The sequence below is a fragment of the Schistocerca americana genome, chromosome 11 (genome assembly GCF_021461395.2).
Source record: "Schistocerca americana isolate TAMUIC-IGC-003095 chromosome 11, iqSchAmer2.1, whole genome shotgun sequence".
Classification (NCBI taxonomy): Eukaryota; Metazoa; Arthropoda; class Insecta; order Orthoptera; family Acrididae; genus Schistocerca; species Schistocerca americana.
Genome location: NC_060129.1, coordinates 41,400,149 through 41,415,950, shown reverse-complemented (window position 1 = coordinate 41,415,950; position 15,802 = coordinate 41,400,149). Strand labels below are relative to the sequence as shown.

The 15,802-nt window shown below is 36.7% G+C and overlaps 1 protein-coding gene and 1 long non-coding RNA gene across 2 annotated transcripts in view; both read right to left on the bottom strand.

Annotated features, from left to right (window-relative positions):
- The window catches only part of LOC124553726, a 126,215-nt gene extending 123,825 nt beyond the window's left edge, over positions 1-2,390 (bottom strand). Inside the window, exons 1-3 of the mRNA XM_047127646.1 lie at positions 2,315-2,390; positions 1,948-2,015; positions 463-552 (exon numbers count right to left, since the gene is read on the bottom strand). Coding sequence (XP_046983602.1) covers positions 463-534 — 72 coding nt within the window. The 5' untranslated portion in view covers positions 535-552; positions 1,948-2,015; positions 2,315-2,390. The remainder of the gene's footprint in view (positions 1-462; positions 553-1,947; positions 2,016-2,314) is intronic.
- Positions 2,391-3,354: 964 nt separating this feature from the next.
- Positions 3,355-4,910, bottom strand: LOC124553725. The gene is made up of 2 exons (XR_006968123.1): positions 4,730-4,910; positions 3,355-4,206 (listed from the first exon to the last, which is right to left on the bottom strand). It is a non-coding gene; the product is annotated as an uncharacterized LOC124553725 (long non-coding RNA).
- Positions 4,911-15,802: the final 10,892 nt, after the last annotated feature.

The following is a 15,802-nucleotide window of genomic DNA, read 5'->3' as shown; positions in this document are numbered from 1 at the left end:
ATTTAGAAATTATAATTCTTATTCCATACCATGTTACACTGCAATAATGTACCAACTACACATGACAGATCTTTAAATTTAATGGCACTGCAAACATTCATCTCAGTCAGTTATTCTTATGTTGCACATTAAGGTTGTCATTTAAAAGAAGCATATCAAAGCAGAATATACCCACTCTATAGCAAATATCTTATCAGTATAATTTGGCAGTGCATTAAAAAATTTTCATGTTTATTGAAAATTAAATTTAAACTCTTGCCTGAATTCTATGTGAGGTTTAACACAAAGCTTATTTCAATGCTCTGTGCGAAGCATCATATTTGACAGTGAAAGATTACCAGGTTTTTATTAGACTGAATTGCTCACAGTTCCAGCAGTATGACATGAATTGTTTGTATTCATACACCATCCTGCACATAGTAATTAATGAAACATTGATAACAAATGCAAATAGCCACTTACCATGGAGCCTGACTCAGCTGGTACTTCATCTGTTTCCTCTTTTTTCATCCATACAGGTGACTTCTTGTCCATGGCTGCAGTTCTATATGTCTGGAAAACAAGCATTCTGATAAAAACAGTTGTTAACAGTGTCTGTTGTTACCATGAGGTACAGCTCAAAGGCAGTATTTTCACTTCCCTAATGGGAGCAACAAGTGTGTGATTACACAGGAAATAGATTCAAAAGTGGCTGAGGAAAAAACTGTTCAGTGATATCAACTCATTTACATTTCTCAGGTTATAAAGATCAGAACACTCAAAACCATGTACATTGGAAATGAAGTAGTACTGATTGTTGCTACTACTTTGTAACACTGGCTTATGGCATACTAACCTATTATGACAATTAAGGAATATGTGTATTTTTTGCATGATCAATCAAAACAATACATACATGCAGCCAAATTACTGAACAGAACCAAACATTTTGCACTACACTTTGTTCATTCTTAATTTCAGTCTCATAGGCAAACGACGAAAACCCAGACATACAGATTGTTTGCTACCCAGTGAATAAGCATTTTTAACATGGGTGTTACTTCGAAACTTTCGTCGTCTATAATCATTCATGGTTGATATTCAATTTGGAGTAAGCACCGCCATTCTGGAATCTTTACCCGCTCATGAAAGAAAAGCATATACCTTCAGCTGTAGTCTACACATTACACTGTGGAAGTTCTGATTCTTGATTACCATCAAGCCTTAGCATTGGTTAGTTTTTACCTTACAAAACTAATTTTGTTAGAGGCATTACACTTAAGATACTTAGGCCTAGTACCTCGTTCTGGCCAAATTAAATTTTTGGCAATTTCCTAAATAACGTTACAACATTCTTCTACAGAACTACATTAAAAGATACACACTCCAATAAACTGGTATTTACATGGGATTTACTGAACTATAAAAGAAAACTAAGTAGAGTAATAATCAAAGCACACAGAAAACTAACAAAAATGAAACCGAATTAATACTTTCTACAGCATTTCTTTTCAAGCTAACATACCTAAACCACGAAATGATATAACTGGGGGCACTTATGAAATGGCGTACCGTAGCCCTACAATCTGGAGCAGCCCGCATCTCTTCACGGCAAAGTTTCTTCACAAAAATTATTACGACTAAGAAAATCAAAAAAAACATACTAACATAGTGAATGTGCCAACTTCATTGTACGCCTTTTCTCACCAGTCACGCAGCACATAACATGTACATTCACTTTCTGTGGAAATCATTGTATACAGCAAACGCTCCAGTAACTTCTGACAACGCGCCACAGTCTCGACCATTTCTTTTGCGAAGATACACATTCCGATTTTACCGGACAGGCCGAAAACTGCCAACACTTGACTGGATGCCATGCAATCTCGACCTGGCATTTTGCATAATGGGATGAACCGTAAAGACACAAAATGCTCTAAGCTCCCTGATTAAGTACTATTTACCTACCTTTCGCAGTTCGAAACCTTGAAAGCTCACTGGAAATAACCCAGGTGTTTGACTGTGATGAACATAACCTGCAAAAATCATACACAACATTTACACACTGCCACAAACTGACGCCCATCACGCCGTAGATGATGTGATCACAACTAAATAATGAGTAAAATCTCATTCATATGTACCCACTAAAAATAATAAAAAAAAAACTGTGTCAGTAATAACTACCATAGCGTCATTACAAGCTATTCGTGGACTACTAATCAGCATCAGCTGTTGTTATAATAGAAAAGAGGTGCCATGTTAACTGAGTTCTAAAACAAATTTTTGTCATTCATTTAGTCATGTTTGTAATCGCTATATGTTTATTTATTACCTGCAGAATGTAACACAAACTTCCTCAAAACCGAAACATGTCCAAAGATTAAAAACGTACCGTTAGCGAAAGCCCAGGATCTGACAGGCGTCCAAGTTAGCGAAATGACTGATGCTCTAGTACCGGACCTACCGATAGATGGCTCTATCAGCTGATTACTGTCGTCTGTGTTGTCCGCCATATTCGAATGTGGCAAGAAGTTTCTCTCGGTCTGTACGGTGTATAAGGAATTAAGGATTATCGAAATGGTGATTTCTTGTTCCGCTTTTAATTGTATGAAGCGATGGAGTAAGGAAAGTGACTCACCATTTCATAGGTAATAGGACTACCGATACAATACGATAAAAATACAGACTTAGTGCGTTTGCTAATTCGATGTTTTTGAACAGGTTTCCTCAAGCCGCGTACACACTGAGACTGAAACATGTTTTCAAAACATGTTTCCGGTAGCTTGATGTGGACACCATTTGGAAACATGTTTCGAAACATGTTTGGAAACACAGAAACATCTATCCGTAGCAGTGTCGGTACAGATCAAAGGAAACAATGTTTCCGGCTAGCTACCACTTGTCACCGCTGCACGGCGCTAGCGTATGTGTGTGTGTGTCGTCAACTTTTTAGCAGTGTTCTGTTTACTGTCGTTTTCGTTTTCGCTTTGTTTTTGTAGAATAATGGAGTGGTCAAGGCAACAAATTGTCGATTTAATTGCAATGTACCAGGGAGAGGATTGTTTATGGAATGTCCGGAGCAAGGATTACAAAAATACCGTTAAAAAACACGATGCACTTGCAAAAATTGCAGCAGCTTTTGGCACGGACAAGGGAAGTGTTGAGAAGAAAATTCGATCGCTCGTGGTTGCGTACAGGCGCGAGAAAAGAAAAATTATTGCCAGCAGACCATCTGGTAGTGATGCAGACACTGCATATGACTCGAACTGGTTCGGCTATCGCCTGCTGCAGTCTTGGACGATGTACATGAGCCAAAGGAGACAACAGATACTGTGGAAAATGAGGTACGAAAATTATGCTTGTTTGTCTTTATTTGTATTTTATAGTACACAGTCACATTCACCCATAGTTATTTTGCCACGGTACACTTCCTTGTGGGCTTAAAAAAAATTAGCAAATTCGTCTCGAATTTGTTTATTCGTGGTAGCAGCTTTCCTTGGTATGTTCTGTGCTGAAATGAAAACTGATGCAGTGTCATCTCGTCTCCATGTGCCTGGAATCATTTCACCTGTTTGTAAATCGTAGGAATCGAAGCTTCCATGTGGGGTGTACTGGTTCCTTGCCGCAGCATTTCGCCTTAAAAAATTGTGGAGACATACAGCTGTAAGTGTGACAGTTTTTGCCTTTTCCGGTTGTAGCAACATAGGTTTTCTAAACACACGAAAAACTGAAGCCATAATGCCGAAAGTGTTCTCAACAACCATTCTGGCCCTTGAAAGTCTGTAATTAAAAACTCTCTCTTTTGAACCTTTAACATGTTTTCCCGGGTAGGGTTTCATAATGTTTTCCTGTAAGGGAAAAGCATCGTCTGCTACAAAAACATATGGTAGGGCCTTGGTGCCACCTGGTAAGCATTCGGCATGTGGCAAGTTTAAGTTTCTTTTTGTTAATTAACTCATTTATGCTCGCGTTTTTGAACACACCACCATCTGACATTCTGCCTTGGCAGCCGATATCTGCGTACAAAAAGTTGTAGCTGGCATCGACGACAGCAAGCAGCACAATGCTGAATGAACCTTTATAATTATAATATTCACTTCCACTACCAACAGGGCACTGTAGCACGATATGTTTCCGGTCAATTGCTCCGTCACAATGGGGGAACTGAAGAATCTGTGAGAATAAACATGCTGTTTCACTCCAGTCGTTTTCAGTCGCAGGTATCTGAAAGAAAGAAATTTGATTTTCAGGTTTTCGTACATTCGCCAGAGGGCACAAATGAGGATGAAGAGGTTGCAGCTGGACCTTCCAGTCCTCCACCACCAAAAATGAGAAGGATGATGGGCGAGAAAAAAGACATGCAGCAACCCTTCAAGATTGCGTCTCAATTGCTAACTAAAGTGCTGCAAAATCAAGAAGACAAGGACGATGAATGCAGTGCTATGGGCAGTATGTGGCCTCAGTTTTAAGGAAATTGCCCGAGTTACAACGAGCAAAAACAATGGCTTTGCTTAATAATGTACTAATGAAACAACATGTAGCGTATTTAGAAAGTGAGCAGTCGAAAAGGGGTATGACTGTAGCAGGGCCATCATCATCAAGTAGCAATTCCCCTGTTACATTTACAAGCTATGTAGACAGTGACAACGCAGTTGAAGAAGTTGTGTTTGACGAATTATGTAACGTAATTGAGAAATAATAACACTTCGAAAATGTGCTTATTTAACGATGTTTTTCATTTACTTACCTTTACATAATCCTTCAGTACTTCCACCAGAGCTCCACATACTTCGGGTACTATTTTAGATATTGCTTGTTTCGAAATGCGAAATAAATACGCAAGGCTCTGAAATGAATCTCCTGTTGCCAGGAAACGAAGAGTAACTGCAAGCCTTTGGTTGACTGAAATAGCTTTCCTGAAATTCGTGTCTTTTTTTTAAACAAATGGTGATATTATATTTGCCAGATATTCAAAATCGGTAGGTGAGATCCGAGTGAAGTTGCGGAAGCCAGAGCCGTCTTCCATACTCAGCTCACGTAGCAGGTTATTTCCGCCAGTTCTTCTATGGAATGTTTTTCTCAGCAACGACGAGGCCGCCTTTCATTTTGTTTGTGTAAACCTTCTAGCATTACTAATGCAGCTCCACATATCATTATTGTTTCTTCGACACCAGACATAACGCAGCAGCAGACGATACGAACACAATAACACAAGGGGCACTGCAGACGGCGTGAACACACGAGAAATGTTTGCCGCCAGTGTGGACGGAAACAGAGACCAGAAACAAAGTCGGAAACATTTGCGAAACATCGCAGAAAACAATGTTTCCGGCAGAAACATGTTTCCAGTGGCAGTGTGTACGCGGCTTCACAAGCACCCAGAGCTGCTAAAAAAGTGGATTACTTCCGTGAAGCAGAAAGATTTTAATCCTACTTCTTGCAGTTTTCTTTGCGGAAACCATTTCCGACAAGATGGTTACGTAGTGAGCTCTGGAACATGGAAGAAACGTCTCAAACCCGAAGCAGTACCATCATGTTTTGACGTTCCAACACATTTGATGCCACCAAATAAACAGCCACGATGACAAGTTGTTAGGATTTTGAGTGAGAACGATGCTTCTCTCTTTGAGGTAACTAATTAATTTCCTTGCTATGTGTGTGCTTTTTACTTTTGTGAATTTATTTCGGACGGACACAAATAGGCTACATATGTCTAAGCAATGTTGTAATACAGGTCCATATTTGTATTTTTAGCGTTCTGTCATAGAATCCGTGCTCGATTTGCCCACCACAGAAGCTACTGATTGCGTGGAGAATGTTGTCAATGAGAATTCTTCCGTGGAAAGCATGTCCCATTTATCCAATGCAGAAGCTGCGAATTGTGTCAAAAACGTTAGTATAAGGATGTTTTCACACTCCCAAAGTTTTCTTGTAATATTTTTTCATCAAGCCTTGAGTTATTTCAATCATATATAACGAAATCATTTCTTTATTTCAGAGTGCAGTTGGTTCTTCAGTAACTGATTGTGGTATACAGTCGAAAGTAGAAATGGAAGACAAGGCGACCGAAACTTGCAATTTTTTCTCAGACATTGTGCATGAATTAAAACTTAAACTGAAGTGCGTCCGTGAAAAACTTCGAAGAAGAGAGAAGAAAGTGTTTTCCATGGATGACATCAGTTCATTGAAGGAGAAGGGGCAGCTTCCTGAGAAGTTACATAACTTCCTCAATCATCAAAAAGGAACACAAGTGGAATTAGTGTGCAATTTAGTGAACTCTCTCTCTCGTCAAAGGGTAATAGATAAAGAACAAATGTGAAAATGTTTGCGATGATTGTGTACTTTTATTCACCAGCATCGTATGAATACCTGCAAAATTAATGCCTATGCACCATAAATCATTGATTTCCAAATGGGTGGCAAGTGTAGATTGTGAACCTGGCTTCTTAAAATATGTTTTTATCTACATTGATTTAAACCCAATTGTAAGGGACCAGTTCAGTGACTCATGTCTAATTGTAGACCGTATGGCAATTAGGAAGCAAGTAGTTTGGGGCCAAGGAACTAAGCAATACACAGGTTTTTTAGAGTTTGGTGGTGAAGTGCCTCAGTCAAAAGAAGTAATAAAGGCATCTGAGGCTCTGGTTTTCATGCTTGTCTCTATTAAAGGGAAATTTAAATGCCCAATTGCATATTTCTTTATCAACGGTGTACAGGCAAATAATCAGGACACACTGATAAAATCTGCTTGAGAGAGGCTGCATAGTTCTGGCATTAGGGTTTGGTGTGTTACATGTGATGGCTGCAAGGTAAGTATAAGCACTTTACGTTCACTTGGCTGTATTTTAAATTTTTCCAAGGGTGATTTTAAAAGCCACTTTCCTCATCCTGTGGAAAAATACAATGTTTATTGTATCTTGGACATGTCATATGATTAAGTTAGCCAGAAATGCTCTAGCAGAAGTATCTGCTATTGAGTCTCCAACTGGCATTATTAGATGGCATTTCATTGAACAATTGAACAAGGTGCAACAAGAAGAAGGTATGACATTTGCCAACAAACTATCAGGACAACATGTAAGTTATGTAAATAGAAAAATGAATGTTTCATTAGCTGCACAGACTTTGTGAGTTCTAGTGTGGCAGATAGTATAGAGTTTTTGAGGAGGGTTGGTGATCCAAATTTTAAAGGAAGTGAAGCAACAGTAGAATTTTTGTGTTATATTGATAGGATTTTTAATATTCTGAACTCCAGAAATCCATTAGGTAAACGGTATAAGAGTCCCCTGAGACTTTACAACAGATCTTATTGGCTTAGTATTTCCAGAGACACTGAAAATTATATCAAACGCTTAAACATCAATGGTGTTCCGTTGCTGCTCCATGGAAGAAATACTTTTGCTTTTGGGATAATTTTCAATATACAATCTGTTGGGCACATAGCTCTGGCAAGTATGCGTCATGTTGAATCTCCTCTGAAGTATTTGCTAACACACAAACTGTCACAAGACCACATAGAGCTTTTTTTTTTTTTTCCTGCATTTGTTCCAGAGGTGGTTGGAACAACAATCCAAATGCATACCAGTTCAAATGTGCCGTGAGAAAGTTGCTGTTGGGTATCAGTGTCACTGCAATGAATGGGAATTGCTCAAATTTTAATGTGTGCTGTTTGCCACCTGTTTATGATTTTCATGCAAGAAAGCATGTAGTAGAAAATGATGAAAATGCTGCAGAAAATGAAGTAGAGAAGTTCTCATTTTACAAGCAAAATATACTCTATTATATTGCAGGGTATGTGTCATTGCGCCTTTCAAGGCAGATCACATGCGAAGACTGTCTTCACATACTGAACCCACCAGTTGTTAAATCTGCATTTTAATGTGATGCTCTCTATGCTTCTCCCAATATGGCCAATAAAAATGCATTTGTAAATTTTGTTAACCGGGGAAAACTGGTTAAAACAAGTGACTGTGTGTACTCTGTTGTAGAATACTCAAAGAAACTGTTTCAGATGTTTGTGATTGCTGGGGATATGCGATAGAAATATATACAGGCCAAGATTTTGCTTTGTGTTAAAAATAAATTTGTAGATCACCCATTTCCTGCTCTTGGTCATGATTACCATAATGAAATTGGGATTGAGGACTTACATCAGACTCAACTTGTTTGTAAGATTGCATCCCTGTACTCCTGCATATGCTTAAAAACATATGGAAAAAAATGTCTGCTGAGAAAATTTTAAACAACAAATCAAGTATAAGGCAGAAGTTAAATAAACTCATATTGTTTAATCATGTATAGTGTTCAAATTGGAAAAGATTGTGTAATGGGACATTCCATGCAGATGGGTGTGGCATTTTGACAGATTTTTAAAACTATTTTGTCCATAGATTTGTTGTTGTGTAATGATGAACTTCAAAAGATGAATCACATTGAAGTAAAATTAACTCTTTACGTCCTGTGTAGATATTGTAACAAAATTATAATTGTTTACTATATAAGCTTATTTGAAGATGTTTGGTGTTACAAAATATGCACTTGCATTAAAAACAGGTGATTTGTGTGAAATTAATGAAAAAAATGTCCTGGGACTTATTTGACAGGTGGCTTTCAGTGTGAGAAAATATTTCCCTCAATAACTATGTTAACTTGAATTTTTCACTTTAAGAAAAAGTTTAATCACAGGATGGATGTGATGTAATGGAGTATGCAGTGACCCTATGTTTCCAACAGTGATGTTTGTGGATACTCTGCAACATAAGAGCAATAAAATTGTCACTCTGTTAATTCTTGTTTTAATACTTCCTAGAATGGACACAATGTTCCAATTGATCATAAGCATTCTTATTACTTTAGAAACATTTTAGAATAAGGGGGCCTGAATCATGCAAAACCTAATTTTCTGAATTTTATCTTTATTTTGCTAGGAGGTTTTTCTACTATTTTTCCTGTTTTGAGGAGGAGGAGGAGGAGGAGGGGGGGGGGGAGGGAGAGAATGCAAATAATCATATATAATTATCTGTCTAGCACTTCGAAGTACAGAATACAGTGATTACAGTTACACTTGGAAATCTAGGAAATATCAGTATTCATGTTATATGCCTAATTTTCATCATCATTTACCTTAATTATATGGTTACACTTTTTGCTAATTTGAACTGTGTGCTACATGTTAAAAAGATTTTGTTTGGGCATAGTAATAAAAGCATCTCATTTTGTTAGTTCATATGTCCCATACAGAACTGAAATTATCAAGTTATGACAAAGGAACGAATTAACATTAAGGAATCTTACTTCACAGAAATTATGTAACAATGGTTACACTTTTTGCTAGTTAACTTTAACATAAACCATTTAGTTTTCCATTAAGAGTGAAAGCAGTTGCACTAATCACATAAAGAACAAACAAAGCTTCCCATAGGGAACTAAAGTATTGTACATTTGAGCTATTGCAGATCCAAAGTATTGTGCTCTTCATATTTCTATTTAAAAAAGTTTGTAACTCAAATTCACAGACTTTTGGAATCTGTACATACATGTGTGTAGCAAGGTACTTTTCATGTGCCATGTGAAACCTTTAATTTTCTGGTTTAAATATAATTTATTTCATGAATTACCTTTAATACCAACAATGTCTGAATGCAGTATTTACCATTTAGAAGAAGAAATATTAGTGTACAGAATAACAAACCTCATGAAAAATGCGAGAGATTGTTCTGTACAGAACTTGGAATGGCTCTTTATCAATAGCAGGTAAAAAGGCTTCTATTAAATGTTCAAAGAAACCAGTCAGTACCTCTTAATTCACCATAGAGGTGATACAGTAACAAAACAATTTACTTTTCTCAGAATTTGTGCTAAGTATTAAAAGTGTGAAGACCTATTCAATTAGTATTTGCTTTACCAATAACCTGTAGTACAAGCACACATAAGCAGGTAATTATGGGAGTCAAGAGTTATGTTAAAATTAAAGATACTGATTGGCATTACTTGCTCACAAAACATTGTAGTTGCTGTACAGTTTATTCTGTATGTGGTGTACCCAATGTGATTCCTGGAGGACATAATATTCTGTTATTCTATGGGAATGCACTGGTAATTTTGTAAGTAATACGTAATGTCAGTTTTTCTGGTACCACTGTGAAAAGGACATGATATTAAAGAAATAAAATATCTATATTGAATATGTGAATTGAAAACATCATGAATAAAAAACAATAATTAAATTGTGTTCCTACAGTCCTTGTTTTAATGAGCTTTCTTCTGCACTAACTTAAAAATCTGACATTTGTTACTTGCAGTTAGCACCACCTTCCATCAATTCACTTAGCATAAGAAATTCTGTTGGGAAGTATGCATTGGTAGTAACGCCAAAGATTGTCTATTATCTCGATCGCCAAAAGTCAATGCCGTGCATAAACAAGACAAAATCATTTTTTTATTTGTTTCTGATTATCTCATCAAAATTAAATTATATAACTGTGACATAATGTAGAAATTCGTAATGAAAACGCCCAGACATTTCACTATATGATATACTTCATTAGTATTTCTATCTGTAAGTGACGAATTTTTGCTTGTGAACTCTCGTGATTTGTTGCATGCTGCAAACACGAGATTACTTTACTTTGAGTTTTTCTTTAGTGTTTGAAAGATTTGTACCTTCTGCTGTGTGATACACCATAAATACTACCTGAGAAACACCACAAAGCCTGAGAGTACATTTAGCTTTAAACTGCTCAAGGTACAGGATGTTACTAATATACTGAGGAAAATGAACAGTTTTAGTAATGACGTTTATGATTTAAGTTCAGCCATGTTAAAGTGTGATTCAGTTCAACTGCCAGAATTAATAACACTTGTAGTAAATACATGTATTTTGGAGGCTCAGTTCCCAAAGGCACTAAAGTTTGTTAGTCACTCCAATACACAAAAAAGGCAGCCTCTCAAGTTGTGATAATTTTAGGCCTGTTTCAATTGTGCCAATCTTCTCTAAAGTGATAGAAGCTATATTAAATAATCAAATAGTAAAATACTTTGAAGAAAACAAAATCTTCACTCATAGTCAATTTGGCTTCAGATCAGGGTTAGGAACTGTTAAATCTGCCTTATCACTTTTAACAAAGTAGGTGAAGCAACTAGAAAGCAAGCTAGTGGTTCAGAATAAACTCTTTGATTTATCAAAAGCTTCCGACACTGTGTCTCATGAAATCTTATTGAACAAACTGCAATTCTGTGGCTTTACAGGAAGTTCTCTGGAATTGATAAAATCTTATCTAAGTAATAGAGTGCAAAAGGTGGTTTTTAATGGTGCAGAACCAGATTACTTACCTGTGGGCATGGGTGTCCCACAAGGTTCTGTACTTGGCCCAATTCTATTTATTATTTATGTAAATGACCTACCATGTAACATAGCTGGGCCGTCAACTAGGACTTACTTATTTGCAGATGATCTTGCAGCCTGTATAACTGCAGAAACAGCGCAGAAGGTGAAATATGAAGCAGTCCAGTGCACTGTCAAAGTTGAAAATTGGTGTAAAGCTAATTCCCTTTGTGTCAACCGAAAAAAATACAAGACCTGTATGTATTGTGGAATAATAACACTGAACTTGAGCAGAGTTCAAATGCTGTTAATTTCCTTACAATCTCAATTGATTTAAAATTATCCTGGGGTAGCCATATAGAAAAAGTGGGAAGCAGCAGTAGCAATGGAATATTTGCTCTATGGAAGCTGCGTCTTTGTCTAAACATGCCAGTACTTAATGAGGTTTATTTTCCTTTAATACACAGTCACATTTCCTATGGTACAATACTGTGGGGACATCAAAGCAAGGCAGCTAATGTCTTCAAACTACAAAAGAAGGCAATAAGACTGATATGTAGCTTGGCACCCAGAGCTCACTGTAGGCCAAGCTTTAAAAAATAACAGATTATGACCCTGCTGTCAATATTTATACTACAGTGTATAATGCATATTAAGGAAAACTATCCGAGTTATCAACAGTTAGACATGTGACATAATTGTAACACAAGAAACAAGCAGGACCTAGTTTCTTTCTGATGTAACTATAAAAAAAAAAGTGCTTCTTATACAAGTCCATAAAAATTTTTAATGCCGTACTCCAACATAACAGGGATCTTCCAATTCAACAACTAAAAAAAAAAAAGTAAAAGAATTTCTTCTTGAGCTCAGCATTTATGAAACTGATGAATTTTTAAGGGAGGCAAAGAATATGGTATGACTACACTTTGTGATCAGTTTTTATATGCTTCTATATATGAGTAAGTCTGTATTTGGCTAAATTTACTATGCAATATCAATTTGTACCAGAAGTTTCTCTGTTTTGTTTTTGTGTGAAGGTAACATAATTATTTGTGTAATATTTTTCTTGTTTTTGTAATTTTTTGTGTAACATTTATACAATGTAATATTGACTTTTGTAATGCCTCAGATGATCTCTGAGGTCTCTACAACAATAAAAATCAATAAATCAGTCATTAGTGTCGTAGAAGCTGTTGCAAGGTCGTTGCAAACGACTAAGTAGATTGATGTGTTGATTATCTTAATTTTTTTTAACATTTGTACTCAATTTTGTCAGTGTCATTGCAACCCATCTTATTGTCATTTAAATCTGTTAGATTTCAGTTTTGTCAGTACTTAGTCACAACAGTCTAGATTAGATATTTTGTGTATGATAATGAATTAAAAGTGCGTACCTATATTTTGGACTGATGACGTCAGATGTTAAGTCCCATAGTGCTCTGAGCCATTTAAACCTATATTTTGTTCTGAAAATGTATTAAGTTTGTAAATATTAGCAGTTCCAGTTTATTGTACCATATTCACATATTTTGACAACATCCTGACATGGGAGTATTGTATTCAGATATTTTGTTTTTATGGTATATTTTTCTAAACTTGTTTACACCCACAAGAATAATCTCATTTTTGGGTCTATGGAACTAAAACTGAATCTTATCTAAATAATTGTGATATGGATGTAACATGCTAGAAGAATGGGATAGCATGAAGCAAATACTATATGGTGCTTTTCTTTGTGGCCATAATCAATGTTCTTGGTGCATTACTAAATTCTGAAACTTACCTCTCAGCTAGTGTGTTGCTTCATTTTCACTGTTCTTCCCATTATTCATTTTCCAGTTGTGGTACATAAATATGCCCCAGCATTGAGGTTACAGCTTTCAGCTTTTGCCCACATTGAAGTCTATTTCTTCTTCAGATATTCACCCAAATACTGAGAACTTACGTTTCTAGAATATGGTGTAAGTTCAGGTTCTGTCATCTTCACCTACATTTTCTTGGGAAGTGGCTGTCATAGCCGAGGCCAAATCTGCAAGTGTGGATTTTGTAATATGTCTTCCTATTTGATTGAAAGGCAAAGGATACTTATTTAATGCTCACAACTGAAAGCCCTTGAATTCTTCTGTACTGTTGTGTGACATTTATATGTTTTGCATTGGCTCGATTTTGACTTGAAATCTATCTTTCAAGCAAGCTCTCCTTTCTTTTATTGTTTGTTGTAATATGATGATAGCCAATGCCAATGTGCTCCCTGTCATTGTAAATTTCATAACATAAATGTGAAATTGCTTTCACTAACAGAAGTGCTGATAATAAAATGTGAGAGAATGTTGTGTGGTACAATGTTAAATAGAATCTATAATACAAGTGTAAATTTCCTGATGTATCCTCATGTAACATGTGGTTCACTGTATTACAATGACAAATCTTATATCATTATAGGACGATTCCTGGATGAGTAAATAAACATCACAACCATATTGATGGCTTTCTGCATTTAAAAAAAAAAAATTGCATGTGGACATATGCACTGTGCAGGTGAAACTGGAAGCAGCAGATCTACACACTTTCTTATTCTACGGAAGTCACTTTGAGACAACACACTTATATTAACAATGGTTTCATTGGATCCCAGGCCACCTTCACTGCTGTCTGGTAACACCGTGGAGTAAGGACGGAAAGGGAGTGGCTGTAGCAAGTGAGATCATATTACCTAATAATTGAATGCTCTAGTAATTTATTTTCCAATGACAGAATTTCCATTGCTGCACCTCTACTAGGACCACAATTTAGCACATTATTTTGAGACATCTGTATAAATTTCATCGTTTCCGAATTTACAAACCTGTAACTTGCCAGAGTTGTCATGTATCTCTACAAATTCGTATTTTTTATCTCTGCCCAGGATCACTGAATGTAGCACATCAGAGATGTTTTAAGTTGATAATCTGTTCCTTTTGTATATTTACAAGAATGACCAATTAATGTGCGATTATTCATCACATTCCCTGAGACTCAACCCCCCCCCCCTTCCCACCAGCTTATTTTATCTAAATTAAGTTAGTTTAGCTGTCAACCTTTGCTCTTGTAGAAGCTACCACCCACTTAACACTCATCTGAATATAAATGTTGTCCACCTTTACAGTCTTTTATGCAGAACAAAATCAAAAAACCATTACATTACTCACTATTAACCATTTGCACCCTTGAGGGCTCTTTCACATAACAATGTACTATCAGAGGTCCACATTTGTGTAACTTTATAATGAACACTAATTTTAGTTTGTGTTGTCAGAGTATTCACAATATAATAGTTCATTCGTATATAAATATTTTACAAAGAGAACAGTAAGCCAAAGTTAGTGTTGTCAGATTCTTCATGCAAAGTAACAAGGTAGACTGCTGTTTCTTCAGTCATCTATGCACAACTAACTTGAATTATAGAAGAATCATGCAGACATGTTTCTTTCTTGTATATACTCGCTCAGAAGACCACTTTTCAGGTGATTTTTTTTTTTTTTTTTTTTTTTTTTTTTTTTTTTTTGTATCCTCTCACGTCACACTTTCATTTCTCTTGTGTCCTTGTATCCTTACATTTTTTGTTCCAATTGTCTTGTCTCCAGATGAAACCATTCGCTCTGCAGCTGAGTGCGAACTGTTTTTCAAACATTAATGGAAGACTCAAGTATCCCTACTGGTGAATGGAGTACTCTAGATAATCAGGTATCTGCATCCAACTCCTGGCCAGCTCACAAGTTTGATCTTCCGTTAGTGTTACAAATAAAAATCTAAGAATAGAAAGTCAAAAATGGTATGAAAAGGATAGATTGCTACTCCCATAAACTTACGGTGAGTTGCAGCCTTACACAATGAATAGACTGGTACATATAATCTTTCCAGCCAATGCCTTCTTAGAAAAGGGAAACGTACACACTCACACAACGTAGAACACCTCACACAAATGACTGCTACCTCCAGTCAAACTGCAACAGGAAAAGTGAACAGGAGCAACAACCCAGCAAGAGCAGGGAAATGACAGTGCGATACGGGCGGGGGAATAGGAACTGGCCCTGCCTGGCGAAGCACACTGGGACTAGAGGTGGCAATACAGGGCTGAGAGATGTAGTATTGGGAGGCTGAGGGAGGGAGAGAAGACAGAAAAAAATGGGAGGCAGAAAGGAGAGAAGCAGAGAAGGAAGAAAGACTGATGGGTACAATGGAAGAGAACAGAACATAATGAGGACGACGGCAGGTGAATTGTAAGTTGACATGACAGAGGGTGCTGGAAACAGTTGGGTGGAGGATGTGGTGCCAGTAGCTTAATTTAGGTTGTGAACAATGTGTTGCAAGGATGTCTCCCACTTGTGCAGTTTAGAAAAGTACGAGAAGGCGATTTTCCAGATGGCCTGGGTTGTGAAACAGGTATTGAAATCAAGTGTGTTTTAAAAGCTGCATGTTGTTCCACAAGGTGGTCCACTTTGTTCTTGGCCACAGTTT